Genomic DNA, 20,511 nt, shown 5'->3' with positions numbered 1-20,511 from the left:
CCTTATGAACTATTTGGTGGGAATGACAAATGGTGCAACCACTATGAAACATATTATGGCCCTGGCTGGTGTGGCTCAGTGGATTGAGCACCACCCTGTGAACCAAAGGGTCGCCAGTTCAATTTCCCATCAGGGCACATGACTGAGTTGCAGGCCAGGTCCCCAGTAGAGGGCACTGGAGAGGCAACCACACATTAATATTTCTCTCCTTCTCTTTCTCCCTCCCTTCCCTTCTCTCTAAAAATAAATAAATAAAATCTTTTAAAAAGCAGAAAAACATTATGAAGGTTCCTCAAAAAATTAAAAATACAATTACCAGAGGATACAGCAATCTTACTTCTGGGTATACAGGGTCTGTCTAGAAGGTATCCAGACATGTAATATGAAAAAAATAGAGACATTTCTTGAAGAAGATACAAGAAACATTGTACATAGGACAATGATGCCTTAGTCCCCTTCAAAGTAGGCACCTTGGGACCTCACACAGTTCTCCCAATAGCCATCAGTTGCCCCATCATATTTCCTGAATCTTGTCAATGGTATGAAATCTCTTCCCTTTCAAAGATAATTTTAGTTTTTGGAAAGGCCAGAAGTCACGGGGCGCCAAATCTGGCCTATAGCAGGGCTGAGTCACCTGGGTGATTTGATGTTTTACCAAAAAACTCTGCACAAGACATGATGCATGAGCAGATGTGTTGTTGTGATGAAGCTGCCAATCACTACTTTCCATAGCTGTGGCCTTCTGAATCATCCAAATAGTTTCCACAGAGGAAAGTTCAAGCTTAATGCAAAATTTGATACAGATTCTTTGCTCTATTCTCTCAGTCATTTTGAGTGTGACAGCCACACAGTACACATGCTCACTGAACAGCATCTGCCGCCCCCACTGACTAGTACAGTGAGGCTGCCATTGTTCACCATGTGCATTCCTGTCCATTCTCCTTGGCTGCCAGGCTATATCAATGTTGTGCAAACCATTCCCATTATATTAACAACGGCTGGACTTTTTCAGGACAGACCTCATATATCCAAAGGAAATGAAATCAGGATCCTGTAGAGATATCTGTACTCCCATGTTCACTGCATTATTCATAATAGCCAAGATATGGAAACAACCTAAATGTCCATCAATGGATAAATAGATAAAGAAGATGCTATACACACACACACTACAGAATATTCAGCCATGAAAAATAAAGATATCATGCCATTTATGACAACTATATGAAACTTGGGGGCATTATGCTAAGTGAAATAAGTCAGTCGGAGAATGACAAATATTGCGTGGTATCACTTACATGTGAAATCTAAAAAACTCAAACTTAGAGAAACAAAGAGTAAAGGGGTGGGTTGGGGAAATGGAGAGATACTGGTTAAAGGGTAGAAACTCCCATTTTTAAGTATAACAAGGTCTGGGGATCTAATGTATGGCACAGTGAGCCCAGCTATTAACAATGTATATACACTTGAATGCTGCTCACAGAATAAATCTTGAATGTTCTCACTGCAACGAAGAAATGTTAACTATGTGATGGAATGGAGGTGATAAAATGGGGTAATCATCTTGCAGTACATAACTGTATCAAATCAGCACATTGTACACCTTAAACTTACACAATGTCAATTACATCTCAATAAAGCTGGGAAAAATTTTTAAAAATAAAGACGATGACTTGACAGGTATGATAAGTTAATAAAGGGTAAAAAAGTAGAAACCATTACCAAGCAATTTAGTATAACGATAACTTAGAATACTCATTTCAATAAGAAGCTGGACATACACAGCCCATCTAGCAAAGGCTTTGGCTATTTGCCTATCAAACTGGATTAGCTATAAAAAGTACACTAACTGGAACTACAAATCATAAAAACTTACTAAAATGGTGCAGAGTTTCAAAGTATAAATATATTAGTGAAGAACAACAGAAAGTAGTGGTACCAAGAAAGAAGTAGAAAAAATAATTTGAACTCTTTGTCTTATACATGGAGGTTCTTTGCCATCTGACCAAAAAAGCATTACGGATATGACCAAGGGGGGAAGGTGCAATAGATCTGATACACTGATTCACAATAAGAATTCCAGGCTTCTCTAGTTGCCTGGAGCATAGTAATATGATTTTCCAGCACATTAGGGAAGCAAAAGTAGAACCAGAAAGTCTATGTACTGGCTGGATTTTGTTAATGTCACTTAAAATGGAGGAAAAAATCCTAGCAAGATACCAAATAGAGTGCAGCAGATGGTAAACAAATATTATGAAGCAATCTTCACAAAATCTGCAGTGTGTCACAAATATACAAAATGGCAGAGTTTGGGAAAAGAGAATCATAACAGGCCATATGTTGTTAGCAATTTTATTTGAGGCAACATGCAATCCAAAACAGAAACCAAGAGAAGGAACATAAAGACCCAGTAGAGGAGGAGAGGCAGCCTCAGGTAAGGGCGGTCAGAATGGCAAGCTCGGTGCCTACCAAGTAAACAGCAGACACTGAAGGTCTCACCCACTGCAGTGACAGGACTCAAGTTGGCTCCAGAGAGAAACAATCTAGCTTCTACAAAGAGCAACAGAAAGTTAAGGCAATATATTATATGTCATTTGTCATTCCTTCAGTGCCAGGTGAGAGTCGATTAGAACTACATCAAAGACATTTTTCCAAGGCAAGAGGAAAGACATGAAAACAATTGCAGAGGTTAGAAAGACATCAACAGGAGAAATTACCAGAGAAGTTGTCAAGCCCTGGCTGGTGTGGCTCAGTGGATTGAGTGCCGGCCTCTGAACCGAAAGCTCTCTGGTTCAGTTGCCAGTCAGGGCACATGCCTGGGTTGCAGGCCAGGTTCCTGGTTGGGGGCGTGCAAGAGGCAACCGATAGATGTTTCTCTCCTCTTTCTCCCTCCCTTCCCTTCTCTCTAAAAGTCAATAAATAAAATTTTAAAAAGAAAGAAAGAAAGAAAAGATGCCAGTTTAGAGCCCTTCTTGCCCTTCTTGATTGTGGAATCTGAGATCTGAGTAGGACTAGAGGTCAGTTTCTGTGCCCAAATCTTCGTATCCATGAGCTTTAATTGAGCTTCATGCCTCCCACTTCCTGGTTCCTTCTTCAGTTCTTTGCTCCCTTCTTCTCTCCAACAAATATGTGTCTACTATGTAGCAGGCAAATTTCTGATTACTGGGGACAATGGCAGTAGAAGAAAGAAGACCTGGTCTCGGGAGCTTTCCCTAGGGTTGAGAGACTGAAGGGAATAAGGGCTGTACAGACATCTGGGAAACAGTGTTCCCATGCAAAGGCCCTGAGGCAGAAGGATATCTGGCATGTCTGAGAGGCTGAAAGAAAGCCAGAGTAAATGGAACAGAATGAAAGGAGAGAGAGAAATAGATGAGTTCCAAGAAATAACGGTGGAACAGAATTGGGACTGATGAGAAAATGCAGGGCCCTGTGGGGCATTTTAACGACTTGGCTCCTACTCCTGAGTAAGATGGAAATCACCAGAGCATTTTGAGTGTTATGATCTCACTTAATTTCTAAAAGGATCACTCTGGCTGCTGCATGGAGGCAAAAGCAGAAACAGGGAGACCAGCTGGGAAATCAGTGAACGATCCAGTCCAGGTGAGACACAACGGTGGCCTAAAACAAGCTGAGAGCTTGAGCAGCCGTCACAGAGAAGACAGAGCTCACAGAATTTGCTGGTGGACGAGATTTGAAAAGCTTGTCCAATTACTTCATCCATTCAAACACCCATGCATTCCAGAGACACAGACTGAATGAGTACTATCAGTCATGTACTATGTTAAAGCTTTCCAGGGATTCAAAAATCAGCAGCATTTTCTACTGCCTTCAAGAAACAACCAGCCTGGTGCTTGAGTAAAGGAATTGAACTTCTTAATTCTCATGCAAAATAACAAGACTACTCATAAATAACTACTCTCATAAGACTAAAAAGGCTTCAGACTTTTTGTATCAAAGATATCAGGAACCAAAATTCCAATAAATTAAAGCTCTCTTCAAATCGCCTCAAATTCTAGAATGCACAAGTAATTATTCTGTTAAATTACTTTTAGACTCAGGTCTATTGTGAGTCACAACTTTTCATTAACCTACCTAGTTTTATATATAAGCAACAACCACTTGTCTTCTACATTTACTATAGTTTAAGAAAATAAACTTCATTTTCCAAATATTTTATGATTTCCATATATTTTATGACTTTGACTTTTCTCCAAAGCAAAAAGGGGTTCCCACTCTACCATTCTTTTTTTCCTTTGAAATCCTCAACTGAGGATATGTTTACTGATTTTAGAGAGGGAAGACGGGAAAAAGAGAGAAACATTGATGTGAGAAACATCGATCAGTTGCCTGTGGTATGCGCCTGGACCAGGGATTGAACCCACAACCTAGGTATGTTCCCTGACCAGGGACCGAACCTGCAAACTTTTTGGTGTTCAGGATGACGCTCCAACCAATTGAGCCCAACCAGGGCCCAACTATTCTTAATGAGACTGCCTTTGCTATTTGAACATGAGGAGTATTTCCTAAAAATATCTTTCCAGTAATCAGCTATAACTGTTTTCTATACTCTTAAGAATTTATAAAATTAATATGTAACTCATATAATTGCAATTTTGCTTTAAATGGTTATATTATGCCAAACTTAAAATGAGATATGATGTACCAGTTTTAACATTTCCACCCAAAATAATCTTCCAGAAATTTATAAAACAACTGAAAAGTATTATATTCAATAAGAAATGAGTATAAAAATGGTCATACCCTGGCTGGGTGGCTCAGTTGCTACATCACTGTCCCATACACCAAAGGTTCTGGGTTTGATCCCCAGTCAGGGCACATACCTGGGTTCTGGGTTTGATTCCCGGTGGTCAGGGACTGTGCAGGGGGCAGCTGATCTCTGTTTCTCTCTCACATAAATATGTCTCGTGTTCTCTCTTCCCACCTCCTTCCCCCCCCCCCCTCCCTTCCTCTCTCTCTAAAATCAATGGATATATCCTCGGGTTAGGATTTAAGAAAAAAAAGTGGGGGGGGGAGTCATGGTTGAAGAAAGACATATATAAAGATTTATTCTACAGCCGTTTTTTGGAGCTAATATCTCCATACTGACAAGTGTGACCAGAATATGCGGTCAGAGTGTCACGGGAAAGAGGTCCGTGAGGCATTTCTAGGCAGAAGTCAGCATTTGTCTATATAGCCTTTCACGTAACCAGTAAGGTTTTACCCTCCAGCAACCAGCCCAACAACCATTTTACAGCAGTAGCTTGTCCAGAGAAAATTCGAGGAGAGGAATGCAGGTACGGACACGTTCAGGGAGCTCGTTAGTAGGCACGGCTGATTTTCACCACCTCATGTGTTGGTGTGCTCATTCATCTGCTAGTAAAACTGAAAGTCAGCAGGGGCTTAGGGCCTGTGTACACATCAAGCCCCCACGACACATGCAGGGCCCACACATGCGAATTCACAAGACTGTTTACGGCTAAAGAATGTAGCTTTGTCTCAGAAGTACTCTCACATCTGGAAAAATATGAATTTTTCAATAACCAATAAGGGGTCAACTGTCTATCTGCTTGAAAAACAAAAGTTTTATCTCCATCTGATAACTTTCACCAAAATAAACTGAATATAGTACCAAAACCCCCTTTGTAACAGAAATGCATTGTTTAAAAAAAACAACACTAATATATGTATGAACTTAAGTGTGTGTTTGTCCTTGACCCCATTAAAGTAGGGAGAAAATATGGATGAATGTTTTTCAGAGTCCTGGAATATGGAAGACATTTCTAGGCTTGACATAAATCTAGAAGTCACAATGGGAAGTGTGATAAACCTGACCATGTAAAAATGCTCAACTTCTCCATGGAAAAAAAAAAAAAAGAGGCAAAAAAAAAAAAAAAAAAAAGACCAAAACCAATTCAAAGAAAAGAAATAAACTACACAAAAATATCTGTAACATACAAGAAAAAGGGCCAATTTTCTTAATATTGGAACGCTTTTAAATCAGAAAAAGACAAATAACCTAATAGAAAAATTAGCAAAGGTGACATTCACAGAAATTAAATACAAATGACCAAACTACAAATGAAAAAATGCTCAGCCTCATTTATGATTGAAGAAATACAAAATAAAACAATAATTGTTTTTCACCTATCGAATTGACATTGACTAAAAAGTTTGCTAACACTGAGTTGGTCAGGGTAGAGAGAAATGGTCATTCTTGAACATTTCTGCTGGGAGTGTAAATTGGTTTTACCTTTTTGACAGCAACATGGTAATAGCTATTACCATATTTTGCCATGTATAACATGCACCCATGTTTTTGTGTGCATTATACACCGGATTGTTACACCTCTTTATTATACCCAGGGTATGTAATCATTATACACACATATAATGCACATCCTTATTTTTCCCTCAAAAATTTGGGGAAAAAATGCATATTATACATGGCAAAGTACGGTAATATGTAAAATATGGGTACTCTTTGACTCAGTAGTTACAGCCCCTAGGGATTCACCCCACCAGTATATTCCCACAGTGTGGAAAAGATACAAAACAATGCTGCTGGCTGCAGCATGTTTTTCTCATACTAAATTACCAGTAACAAACTGAAAATGGGCCCATCGATAGGTGAAATCGATTAAGCCACAGATAAAATTAAGTACGATGCAGCCATCCAAAAGAACGGGGCTGTGTACCCGATGCTGGCAAGAGGCCCGACATGCAGTGTGGAGCGCAGGCAGGAGAAACCAGTTCTAGTACAGCACACAACATGCACAGAGAAGACTTCTGTAGAGATACAGAAGAAACTGTTAACTAGCGACTCAGGGGAAATGAGGGCTTTTACATTTTCCTTTGCTCTATGCTATTTGAGTGTTTTTAAAGATCATCTCTATCTTCTTAATTAAAAAAAGTCAAACACTTAGCTGTTGAAAAGTACTTCCATTTGTGTTCTCATAAGAAAGAAAAAAACGAGAAGGAGTAAGAAGAGAGGTTTAGGGCCATCACTCTAAGTGGTAAATTCACCACAAATGGGCCTCCCTCCCCACAGCCAGCCCAGCCCCCCTCAGAAATGCCAACCCCAGGGACAGAAGTCAGAAAGGGCACAGCCACTGCAGACCCTCAGTCCTCTCAGGACATGGGGCCCAGTCACCTGTGGGAGTTTGAATTTGGAGCAGGAATTGTCCACCACCAAACAATTATATCCTGTGTTTGGGCAACAGCACACAGATTCCAAAAAAGCAAATGGCTTGGCTTTAGGTCACATGCATTTTATAATTGCATTTGAATACAAACATAAAACATTCCATTTTATTTAACAAGGAGCTTTCTATAAGGCACTAAGCTAAGTACCAAGAAGAGAGCAAGAGTGAAATAAAACATGGTCCCTGTTAGCAAGTCATTGAAAATCTAGTGAGGAAATGGAAAGACATTCAACCAACCAGGAGGCAGGACCAAAGGGCAACCTGCTCCCATAAAGGTGCACAGAGAAATTGACCACATCTGAAGGACCAGAGATTTCACCAAAGAGGTGGCATTTCTCAGAGCTGAAGAATCTGCATGATTACCTGAACTTTTCCCTCTTTTCCACTTCCTCAGATCCTTTTCTCTACCATTTATGTACAACAGGTCAATTTGACAGTGCCTGCCCTTTCTCCTGTTACTACATTCATATAACTAAATGCAATACCATCTGTTTTGTATAAGAAATCAACTGGTGCTAGGTATACCTTTCATTAATAAATATACTACCACAAATATGTCTTTGATTAAAGTTTTATGTATTCAAGAGTTGTTCTACCATACCCATAAACCACCGAAACAGCTCAATATCATAAATTAGCTCACAAACTACATCTTTCCAACTGTTCTACATAGATTCCACTTACTAGTTCAGATTTTTGTTTCAGAAAATAAGGTCACTAAGAACAATCGTGAAAAAAATCAGTTTAGGATTTTAAGTCTATCATGGAAAGCACGCAATAATCTAAGCACAAAAATCTCTATTATTTTTGTCTGTGTGCATTTTTGTTTTTGCTTTTGTTTTCACCGAACACTGGTCCAAATGAAGATGGGTACAGAGCTGCAGCTGTGTTGGAGAAAGAAAGGAAAGAGATGTCTAAGAACTTAAACCTAGAAAATTAAGTGGGTTTTTTTCTTCTGCCAGAGCTAGGTATACTTTTCAATACTAATTATAATACCATAAATACTTCTTTGATCAAAGTTTAATTTTTCAAAAGTTGTTCCATCATACTCATAAACCACATAAAACACACTGGACACACCTCTCAGGCTTGCAACGCGCGTGGTTACAAAGAGCACAGGTCTGACGCTCACAAAGAACTGCGTCCGAATCGGGGCTCCACACTCCCCAGCCGATCAACTCTGGCAACCGCTGCATGTCTCAGCGCTTCCTTTCCCTCCCGGGCATGGTTTCCCTGCCTCACAGAGCTGCAGTAAAGATGAGCAACAATCCAAGTACATCCCACGGCACACTGACTGGCACAGAGAGGCCATCAGTGCATGACAGTTAAGGTAATCAGGGTTACTACTCTGAACCTAACTTTGGAAGCCTGTGCGGGGCACAGGTGTGTTGAGCCACTTTGGGGGACCCAGAAAGCAAGAAGAAGAAAATACAAAGCTTCTTTTTGCCATACTTAAGAACAATCAGAACACATGATTTCAAAAATTATGACAACTCTGAAAACAAGTCTCAGTAGTGGTTGAAAATACTTATATATGTGTTCATGCTCTGGAGTCTACTCCCGAAATTCCGCTTTACCATTTACTAGCTGTAAGGCTCTGAGCAGGCTGCTTAGAGATGTCCTTTCCTCAACTAAAACAGGGCCAATAACAGTCTGCCAAAGTATTAATACTTCATGGGGATCTTGTGAAGGTTAAATGAAATGAGATAACCCATGGAATGCTCTCAGCGCAGCATCTGGCAACAGTAAGTACTCCAAATGTTAACTACAGCACTGTCCATGAAATCCCTGGCGCCCCCACGGAGCGACTGTAAGGGGTCTAAAGTGCTTGTGATACCAACATGCATTTCAGATATACGTGCTATTTTTCAGGAGTCTGCAGAGCCCAGTGTGGCTAATAAAATAGTAATTATTTTAAGGGTTCTATTCAAGTAGCCTTTAAAAACATGTTGTAATTACTGGAAAATATTCAAACAATAGAGAAATATATAAAGTAGAAAGTATGCTCATTCAGCCAACCCTTCCCCCACAGCAGCCTCCAGGCCACCTTTCTAGTGGAGACCACTGGAAGCACTGTCGTGGGCAACGCCACGTCCTTGTCTCTCAGTACACTCATGAGGCTGGGAGGAGGAGGGATGAGCTTTTTCACAAAATGGGATCATATCACATGTATTATTTGTTTATTCAATAATATATCATAAACCTTTCCATGTCGATGTATAAAATCTTAACCCGGTCTTTATAGCTGCTGCTTGATGACTCAAATTATGGACAAATAATTTATTAATCTATTATTTTAGGCATTTTGCTTACTTTTAATTTTTTGCTATTAAAAATAATTCCAGCCCTGGCCATGTGGCTCACTTAATCGCAGCAACACCAAAAGGTTGTGGGCTCTGTCCTTGGTCGGGGTGCATATGGGAGGCAACCAATCGATTTCTCTGTCACATCTATGTTCCTCTCCCCCACCCCTGCAAATCAACAGACATATCCTCGGGTGAGGATTTTAATAAATAAATACATACATACATACATACATACATGAATTCCACAATGAACACTTGGTTTAAAGGGCATTCAACATATGTCTAGGTCTTTCTGTTGGACAGCTTACTAAAAGTGGATCTGCTAAGTCAAAGGTTTTACACATTTTATATTTTGGTAAGTACTGCCAAATTGTCCTCCAAAAAGAACATAAATGAATCAGAGGACAATGTACTCTTTATCATTAACCATCTGCTTAAAACATAAGAACAAAAAGTACACTATAGTGTGGAGAAACTGTACATTTTTTCCATATGGAAAGTGGCCCTCATCTTCAAAAAAAGATCGGAACTACAGTTATAATCCATTATCCTTCTCAACATTACTCAGACTCTGACCTTTCTGCAATGACCTGGCTCATGTTCAAACCAGTTTTCTAGTCCCCTGCCCCTGCCCCCAGCCCCTAGGCCAACTGGTTTGGTGTGGAGGGTGGTGGGAGAAGAGACCCAAGGGCTGGAGTGTTGCTAACATCATCTAGCAGCCTTGCCAAACCCCACTGAAACAGAATTATTCCGTTCAATGTTCACTTAAAAGCTCCACTCTGTTGCTGTTACAAAGCAGCAATGGATTAAAACCTCTTAATCAATAATCATTGGCCTACAGGTAGTTTACAGGTTTCATTTTACCCCACAATATTATTACAGTGAAGCGCAAGAGCAGATAAAGGTCATGTTGGTAATTAAAGCTATATTATAGAAATATGCACACCCAAGATATGATTAAATAAGAAAATATTACTCAGTTGAGTATCATCATTAAACTTGCATTAATTTATAAATATTTAAATGTACCATATGATGATCATAAATAATCTGTTTTTGTCAGTTTCTAAAGTAATGCAACCCATAAACCCTTTGAAAAATTACTGCAGAAGGGAAGCAGTCAAGAAAGTATACAAGCCAGACTTACATTCAAATGCTGTGGTTGTTGCTTCAGGCAGAACCTGGCCTATCACATCCTAAACAAAGAAAGAATAAAGAAACACAATTAGCCATCTTCTTTATTGCTAACATGTGGCAAATCCTAGAGGAAATATGAGAACCTGGAAAAGATTTTTGACATGATGTGGGCATAAACTATAAAAACATTAGCTCATAATCACACTTAGCTTAGCAGTGTAAACCCGAGGCTTAAATCTCTACTCAGCGGGGAGGGGGAGGAAGGATCTTTACAAAATCTTTTCTAATTTGGTTTCTTCTATAGGAAGCTGTCGACTATACTGCAGTAGAAAGAGTAAGGGGTTTGGGAGTCAGGCTGGCCTGGGTTTGCATCTCAGCTCTGCACTTACTTAGCTGTGTGATTGGGAACAAATTACTTAACCTCTCTGAGCTTCAATTTGATTATCCCCCAATATGGGTCCAGTAATACTCACAGAAGTAATGTAAAAATTAAATGAAAAATATAATTAATATAAGCTAGCCTAACACATTCTAGACAGTCAACAAATGTAATCCCTGATATGTAACTAGCAACACCCTAACTTGCATTTATAGTGGGAAAAGCTCAAAAAACAAGTTTCCATGATAACATAAACCTATAAAGCTACATTTAATACAAACAATTTGTATCAACCTTTACTCTTAAGCAACTGAAAAATATATATTTAATGACACTAAAATTAAGGTGGTCTAGCCTACAATAACTTTTTTAAACTATATAATCTAATATCAGTGTTTAAATGAACCTATCAAGTTGAAAATACTTGAAAACTAGTCTACAGTGTAAAGAGGCACAGAACACCTTTGAGAACTAGCCAGGTCTGGGAAAAGTGACCCTCCATTATGTCCCCCCAACCCAAAAGGCCTATAAACCGCATTGCTCTCCAGTAGCTCTGCCACAACGTCCCTCCTGGGCTGTGCCAGAAGGGGCACCAGGCTGATGAGCTGAGCCGGAGCTATTTCTCAGCAGGGAGCCCACAACCCCTCCAAGCAGGGCACTTAGCAGAGTGGCTGCTGCAACTTCCTTCCAAAAGCACTTCTGTAGAGGCTCTTGCTGCAGTGTCAATTTGCATAATAGTCTTGCCTCTATGGTGCTTCCCCCCCCCACCAAAAAATAATCTGCATATAAAATTAATCCAAGGGAACTATCTTCAGCAGTCCTCACTCTTAGGGCCAAAGGAGATGACTTTTCCCTCTGACTCCTCTTAGCAAGTAAAACATCAACTTTTACAGGAATTATTTGTTAAAGAATTTAATGTTAAAAAAATAATAATTCTTTCTAGCCCTGGATGGGTCCTCAGCTGGTTAGAGTGTCTTCCAGATACTCCAAGGTTGCGGGTTCCATCCCCAGTCAGGGTACATACAAGACTCTACCAAGGAGTGCACAAATAAGTGGAACAACAAATCAATGTTTTTCTCTCTCTCTTTAAAAAACAATCAATACATGAAAAAAAATTTTTTAAGTCTTTCTACACACTTGTAGGCAGGAAGTATTTATTGACAGGTAAATGGTAACTGTAGAGCAAGTGTGAAATAAACCAGACAGACCATCAGTGTAAAGCCTGAGGGTGTGACTGGAGCCAGACTGTTATGGTTGGACATTGGCTCTGTTACTCACTAGCTGAGTGACAAAGCCTGTTTCCTCCTGTGTAAAATAAGATCCCAACGGTACCAGCCTAGTAGGACTAAATGAGTTAGTATCTGTAAAGTGCTTAGAAGACTGTCTAGTATGTGCCCATATTAGGGTCTGTTAAATAAAACAAGTCACTGATGACTGGAACGTTGCAAAGCTGACCTCAAAAGGAAACCTTAAATTTCAGCACCCGACAACCAGTGGAGGGTGGCTACTCATTCACTCGCTTCAGCCTTCCACAGTACTTATTGAGGACCTTTTCTAGCCAGTATGGGTGAAAAACGAAAAACAAAAGGACAGGACTCTACTCCCAACCCTCCAAGTCTAGGTTACCACTGGTCACTTCCGGGAGCTCGGGTCATTCAGACAACCAGTCCTGAGACATGAACTCTACAATAGTAGCAAACTCATTCAGGATGTTTCCTGCCTATAAACAGCAGGCCCCATCGAACAGCAAATCTCTAATAACTAGCTGAAAACCCTGCTGGGCAGCAATGGCTTCCTTTGCCCATCAACATAAACAAGGAGCCACATGTGTGTTCCATTTAATGTTGGGGAAAAGGAGAAAGAAAAAGCAAACCCACTTAACAGAATCATTTTGTTTTGTTAGAGGAACTGAAGGGGGGGGGGGGCGCATAATGACCAAACCTAAAAAGTCTGAAAATTAGTATCTACTGGCCATCTCTTAGCAGGGCACTTTAACAATTTCATTCATATTTTCCAGTTTAAAGTGATTTAAGCAACCCAGTCTTCTTTTCAACATAACGTTTACCTACCCTAAAGAGGTTTCAAAGAAAACTTGTTTAAATATCTTGACAGTGATCATTTCTTCATCCTTTCCTTCTCCTTCCTTCCAATAAATCAGTCAAAAATCTGACAGGCCAAAAGTATAAGTAAACATCTACAAGGTACCAGTAGCACAAAGAACACACAGCTTTAGGAGAAAGAAAAATAAGACTTAGGAAGATTACAAGATTATAATCTGGTCACAGAGATAAAGACAAACCTAGAACACTAACAATCCAGAGTACTTACAGTATGATAACAGCTAAACAAAAAATACATATAATAGCAAGTAGTATTTGCTAACTCCGGAGGAAGGCAAATCAGATTCAGCATAAACAGAATTTCACACAGATGCGGGCAATCTGAGCTGGGACTTGGGAGACAGGATGCGAACAGCAAGCAGAAAGGGGTGACATGCTTTCCTACCACTCCCTAGTTCAGGAGGTTCAGAACTCCTGCACAACTCTCCCAGAACTGTGGGCTCTGTCTCCAAGGAAGAAGAAAAGCACACGAAGCTGAAAAACAGATAACCCAAATGTTTCTGCCCTTGAGCAGCAGCTAGGTCTACTTCACATTGCAGCCAGTCCCTAATTAACTCAGACAAAGGGCACAGGCCCAAAGTGACCAAGTGACTCGCCCAGGGCCTCCCAGCTATTTGATGCAGCTGTGACTGGAGCCCCCAACTACTGACTTCTGTCCCAAAATAATCTGTTACAGTTAACTCAATGACCACAATTTTTGTTTCTGGCTTCTGTGTCTAGTTCTGCCAAAATCTAGCTGTGTGACTTTAGCCTTTTCGCCCTCCAGGGTGCATGCTTTCTCACTTGAAAACTGGGGTGAAGTGGGTTTTGTTAGAGGAAGGGGATGCTTTCAGGTTTCATTCGGCTTTAATTTGTCAAGTCCCAGGCCAGAGCTGCTGATGTATCTGGTGGTATTTTGCCAATTTCTTGAGGCAGAGATGAGATGAACCTGGAGAACAGATCGCAGGAGCCCTCCAGGATCTGGGCTTTGAGTTCAAAGAACTTTAAGGAGCATGAGGAGGCAGGGCAGTACCCACTGCCACAAGCCCTTCAGCAGGCTGTCCTGACAGAGCCTGCCGCACCTGTGCTTCCCTGAGCATGTGTGTGGGACACACGACATTCTGCTCTAGGTGGTGGGACCATCTGTGCAAAGTTTACTTGTAGGCCAGTCAGCCTTGAGCCAAAGTACAACAGAGAGATGCTTGGGACGCAGAAGACCCAGGCCCTACCCCTTATGTCCTGACGCCACCACTACAGAGCACATACTCCGTTCCGGGTTGTTCTAAGTGCTGTTACATGTATCAACTCCAGTAGTCCTCAGAATTGTGAGGTAGGCACTATCTCTATACTCCCAGTCCCTTTTCTTTTCCATAACAGAAGAAGAAACTGAGACACAGAAAACACTTGCCCAAATGAGTCTGATAGGGCTACTAGCAATTTAGACCCCAGAAGTCTCCCTCCAGAGTTTGTTTTTAAACATGGTACCATTCTACTTAGTAACTTCTGGTATCTCAAATAAGTAAAAGAAATCTCACATTCCCCTCATCTTAGAAACAATCTCACGTGATCCTCACAAGTCTTTGAGGCAGGTATCATCATCCCTATTTTACAAGCAAGGAAACTGAGGCTCAGAAAGGTGGAGCTGCTTGCCTTCCAGGGGTGTCCAACCCGAGCCCCAGGATGGCTATGCACATGGCCCAACACAAAATCGTAAATTTACTTAAAAACTTTTTTTTGCCCATCAGTTTTCATTAGTGTTTGTGTATTTAATGTGTGGCCCAAGACAACTCTTCTTCTTCCAGTATGGCCCAGAGACACCAAAAGATTGGAAATCCCTTAAATCACAGGTGCAAACACAAGGCCTGAGGGCCAAGTCCAGCTCTCCACCTTGTTTTATCCAGCCCAGGACCTTGTTTCCACCTGGCAGCAGCGCCAAGCTCCTTGCTCCTAGTTAAGGAGTAATTACATTTATACAGTCCTAAAATTACACTCGGCCCTTTGAAGGCAACCTCAAGGCTGATGTGGCTCCCCGCCCCGGAAAATGAGTTTGACACCTCTGCCTTAAACCCAATTTTTTAAAATTCAGAACCTAGTGCGCCGCCCACAAAACCATAATTGCATGCATCCTCTTTGAAGCTCCCTCATTAACAAATATTTTGGTGTCCTATGAAGCACCAGAAACAGAGGAGAACCAGAGATGGCCATCTCCTCCAAAATTTACCATCTGGTGGAGGAGAGAGACAAAATTACGATATAACCTATGTGCTTTGCCAGAACAAAGCTGTGGGAACACAGGGAAAGGGCAAGTACCCAAGACTAACGTGAAGGAAAAGTGAAGCTGGGCTGTGGATAGGTAGGATTTGGCCAGATGAAGAGGGGCTGAGTGGGCATCTAGGAGAACTCAAGGTTAACTCTACATGCCTGGAGTTCAAAATGCTCACTGGGCTGTGATGAGATATGACACTGGTGCCAGGCAAGCATAAGCCAATCAAGATGGGCCCAGAGGACCACATTAAGGAGTCTGAACCTTATCATGAGGGAAAACCTATGCGCTTGTAAGTGTAGAGAACTCTGGGTGCAAAGAGGATGAAATTTGGTGTCCAGGAGTGGAGGCTGCTGGTTTACCCTAGCCCCTGCACGCCTGGCCCAGACACCAAAAATCTGGCGGTCTGTAACATCCACAACTCAAAACAAAGGTACAGGAATCAAAAGTTGATTGGGTAGCCTCTGACAGCCAAAAATCACATCACATACCTTCCTCCATCAAGCAACTCCACCCAGCCCTATCTTATCTGGCAGGTAAGTTCCACTACAGATCTGGTACTTGCAATGTGCTTCTTGGTATCTCAGCTCTGCCCTTGATACCTCAGTTATTGAATAAAATAGGCATAATACACTGTCTGCCTCAAATGAATGCCAAAAGATGAGAAGGGCACTACAGTCTGTGGAAATAAATACTAAGTAAGAGGGAGGAAATCTGAGCTCTGGTACTAATTGCTAACTTCACAAGCAATAGAGCTTTAGAAAAGTCATTTCACCTCACTGCTCCTCAATAACTATCTGCAAAAAAAGATAAGAGGGCTCAACAAGTCACCTCCAAGCAGGTTACATCTTGCTCTCGAATTCCATGATTTTATTTCAAACACACCACGAGTATTTATTATGAAAGCAAGGATGCATCGCTGATTCGAAAGTGCACATTTCCCCCTTCTTTAACATCTTGGAAATCAGGCTGTTTTTGTACAATGTGTGGCACGTCACAGTTCAATGGGCAGCGTTTTTTTTCTTAGTAGTATATAAGAATATCTTTAAACCAACGGCACCTTACATTCGATGAAACATGATAGAGTACAGCTGCCTTGTTTCCCTTTCCTGCTGGTCACCAAGTTCAGGGAACTCAATGGAAAGATATGGCTGGAATCTGGCCAGGGACATTCCAAGAAAACACTTGGAGAAAAACTCTTCTAGACTCTGCTTTTTGCATCCCAGTTGGGGTACTTCTGTGCCTATGTCCCAGTCCAGGCTGTGAGCTACTTGAGAGCAGGGGTTCAATCTGATCATCTCTGTTTCCCCAGGGCCCTGCACATTTGCCAGATTTCAGCCCATACAACTAATCAATGCATGTGGCTGAAGCAATAAATCTGACCCCGTAGGAAGCCAGGAGTGGCCAGGCCACTGCCCTCAGGCCACCAGAATCAGATGCTGACTACTCCACAAATCCCTGCGCCCTGCTCGCTGGGATTTGGACTCTAAAATTAACACTCACCAGTACATCCCTGAAGAGTAACTGCGGCCCGGAGTTCACTGTCCAGTCCACCGCGCCCCTATTTGGGATCTTGATGCGAATCACCAGCACCTGGTTCTCCATGGTATGAAAGGGGCCAAAGGCCAGCCACAGCATTACAGGTTTAAGGGGCTCACATCGCGGGGTAGGGGGTATCCATAGCCCCTGATTAGGCGGAGGCTCCAAGGGGTGGCAAGCGGACCGAGAGTAAGAGGACAGAGGGTGAGGGGTATCAGAAAGGTGGAGTGATCAAGAAGGGGCCCGCAGGCGCCGACCCAGGCCCAGGCTGTATGGGGTTGTGGGATGTCTCCCTTGTGAGCGTGGACGGGGCTAGGGGCAGGGAGCAGTAGTAACTAGCGGAGGTCAAGAGGTTCTAGAGTCGGGAAAAGAAGGCAAAACGGGACAGTGCAGCTCTCGGCCGTCAGTGTGGGTGTGAGGAATCGGCAGAGAAAAACCCCCGTTTTACGGGAATACAGCGGCAGGTGTCCACTCCTCCTTAGAGGGCGACGGGGCGGGGGGGATGTCCCAGACTGAAAGGGACTCAGTCCAAGGCTGTTAGGAAGAAGCCGCGGGGCCGCCAGAATACAGAACGCCGAGGGTGGGAGACCCTCCACGGGAGGATCGCGAGAGTCCTCTGCCCCAAGCCGAGCCACAGGGCGCAGCGCACGCGGGCTCAGCCCCGGCCGCCCGAGGCCCTGCGTACCGGCGGCGGCAGCGGAGGGAGGAGAAGGAGAAAGGCGGCTGCGAGAGCACAGTTACTCCGGAACCAAAATGCTCAGCGCCGGAACCATCAGAGCCGGCGAGCAGAACCCGCCTCCTGCGGCGCCATGTTGGAAGAGGGCAGCTCCCGGCCGGCCCCGCCCCCGTGTGCGAGGGGGGCGGGACCCGAGGAAAGAGTGCTGGGCACGTGGGCGAGAAGGAGGATGCAAACGGGGTCTGAACCCCTGCGAGACCCCGAAGTCGTGAAGTGACCGTCCGCGCCACTGAGTTACTGCGGTTTGTTTCTCGACCCTCGTACGAGACACGAAAAGAAAACATCTAACAAACGAAGGAGGAAACTGAACCGGCGCTGTAGTCCATCGTAAACCAGTGGCTGCTGAAAACTGCGCACTGTCTTTACAGAAGTCTCAAAAGCCAGAGCTGCTGCTCTTGTTTCTCCTGACTTTGTCAAGCCTTGTACCAAAACATTCTTTGGGGTTTGCATTCTTTGAGCCAACTCAGCAAGAGCAAGGCAAAAACTAAAAATAATAATAAAAAAATTAGTTGTTACCTTTTCCTTCTTCCGAGTCACATATCCAGAGGCATGTCAACTTTCTCCCACATTAGCAAAGCTTATGCGGCTCTTTCAGTGAGGTTTTTTACCCCACGAATGCTTGGAAATATCAGACTGAAATGCAGAGTTTTAACTGCCTGGAGACAGCTGCAGTAGTGACATCATCCTCTCTTATTAAACCGTTGCAAAAAATATCTGGTCTAGCCCATAAATTGTGAAGTAGATAGCAATGTTTACTCAATCGGTGATGTCACAGGCAGTAGAAATAACCCTTGGTTATATCTTTAGTGTCTTGTTAACCTCAAGTTTTAAAGTGTGTAATTTTGTTGATTTATGGCGCCTGTACAGACATTTGTTTAGAAATTGTAAGTGTAGGTTTGTCCTTTATCTCTTTCTAATGAAGGCGCTCGTACCACTTTACTTTGGGGGCTGAATTTTGTATAAACTGGTGGGAGAAGTGTCATTTTTTTCTAACACTCAGATAGTTAATGCAAGAGAAAAAATATTTTAAATGTTGGTTAGCTTTGGTATAATACCAAAAATTTTTCTGCATATATTTTCTCTGCCTGAGCTTCTCTTACACTTAATTTGGAACTCCATTGTAGGAGACACGTGATCTCTTTTCAGTCATTGTAAATCAGTAGCTTAGGTAGAAATTCATTTACTCAGATCCTCCAAATATTCTAGAAATTGCCCCTTTCCACCTGCACTTAAGTCCTGTGAAAAATAAACCATTTGCTCTAGGTCCCTATGTACTTTTACTGAAAGTTCATTTCCTATTATTAGAGAAAATAGACCACAAAACTAGAGATTTTCTATGAACCTATGATTTGTTAAATTGGCTTTTTTACTCATAGTACTGTAGGGAGAACCAACTCAATTTATACTTTCAATTCTTTTGGATATAAATCCAGAAGTGGAATTGCTGAATCATGTGGTAATTCTAATTTTAATTTTCTTTTGGGGGAACCTCCACAATGTGTACCATTTGATGGTCCCACAAACAGTATCCAGGGTTCCAATTTCTTCACATCTTCATCAACATTTATTTTCTGTATTTTTGACAGTAGCCATTCTAATGGGTATGAAGTTTTGATTTGCATTTTCCTAATGATAAGTGATGTTGAGCATCTTTTCATGTGCTTGTTGGCAATTTGTTTATCTTTGGAGAATTGTCTATTCAAGTCCTTTGCCCATTTTTAAACCTAGTCATTTATCTTTTTGTTGTTGTAAAGTGACTTTTTTAATTAGAAAATTACATTTTACCACTATAAATTCAGAGGTTTTCTTTCATCTCTTTTTACCTCCCTCTCAATCATGAATCCTTCACCCAGAATCTGACCCCTCCCCACCACTTCACTGCTACAGTCCGAACCTCCATGTTTCTCTCCTACTCTTCTGTTCACACCCGTGCCCCTACTCTCCACAGTCTATTGTCAACCCCTCTGCCAAGATTAGATCAAGTCACCCCTTTGGTGAAAATTCTTCAGATGGCTTCCTCACTTGATCAGAGTAAAAACTAAAGTCCTTTCCTTGATCTACAAAACTCTACTACTTCTGAAGTCTCAGACCACATCTCCTACCACTCCACTCTTCCTTGTTCTCACCAGCCTCCTTTTCACTGTTCTTTGAACACAGACATCCCACCTCAGGGCCTTTGCATTTCCCGCTTCCTCTGCCTGGATTGCTATTACCCCCAACATCCACATGGCTGCCTCCCTCACACTCTTGACTCACAGGTCTTGACTTAAATGTCACCTTCTTGCTGAGGTTTCCCTTAGCACACTGTTGAAAACTTCAAACCAGCCCCCAAACCACCCCCTCCAGTGATACAAGCACACTGGTGTATACAACTTCTAGTACCCTTCCCTATTTTATTTTTCTCCTGGCACTTATTTAACAGGTCACATGTTTTACTCATGTGTTTGTCTCCACACTAAACTACAACCGTATGAGGAGATGGAACTGTATGTGTTGTCTTCACTGCCATATTCCCAGCACCTAAAATAGTACCTGGCACGCAGTGGGCACTTGAATAATTCTTGTTGAATGAAGGAGTATATTTTGAAGGCCAAGTGGACTGAGCAATAGGAATGGAACAACCATGCGCCTGTCCTGCCTGTCTTGAGCCTCATCGCTCCTTTGCCTTTCCACCACCACCACCACCACTACTACCAAGACTGAGACAACCCTTATAGACACCCACTGAACCGCAAATTCATGAAATCTCAGCATGACGACCATGTGTTCAAGAGTTCCACTTGTCGCCTTCAGTGCTGAATGTGGGCCCTTGTGTATAACACTCAAATATGAAGGGGGACCCCCCCCCCC

General features: G+C 42.2%; 1 protein-coding gene across 10 annotated transcripts in view; it reads right to left on the bottom strand.

The window, feature by feature from the left end:
* Window positions 1–17,742, bottom strand: part of MAP2K5 (mitogen-activated protein kinase kinase 5) — a 254,584-nt gene extending 236,842 nt beyond the window's left edge. For 2 of the 10 annotated variants that reach the window (XM_036009501.1, XM_036009506.1), the window contains exons 1-2: window positions 16,890–17,741; window positions 10,656–10,704 (exon numbers count right to left, since the gene is read on the bottom strand). In XM_036009501.1, the coding sequence (XP_035865394.1) occupies window positions 10,656–10,704; window positions 16,890–17,024 (184 nt within the window). In that variant the 5' untranslated portion in view covers window positions 17,025–17,741. Of the gene's footprint in view, window positions 1–10,655; window positions 10,705–16,889 lie in introns of those variants that run through there. The other 8 variants (XM_036009499.1, XM_036009550.1, XM_036009544.1 and 5 more) reach the window with 6 other exon arrangements.
* Between the last annotated feature and the right edge of the window lie 2,769 nt (window positions 17,743–20,511).

This window comes from Phyllostomus discolor, chromosome 1 (genome assembly GCF_004126475.2).
Source record: "Phyllostomus discolor isolate MPI-MPIP mPhyDis1 chromosome 1, mPhyDis1.pri.v3, whole genome shotgun sequence".
NCBI lineage: Eukaryota > Metazoa > Chordata > Mammalia > Chiroptera > Phyllostomidae > Phyllostomus > Phyllostomus discolor.
This window is presented reverse-complemented; position numbering and strand designations above follow the sequence as displayed.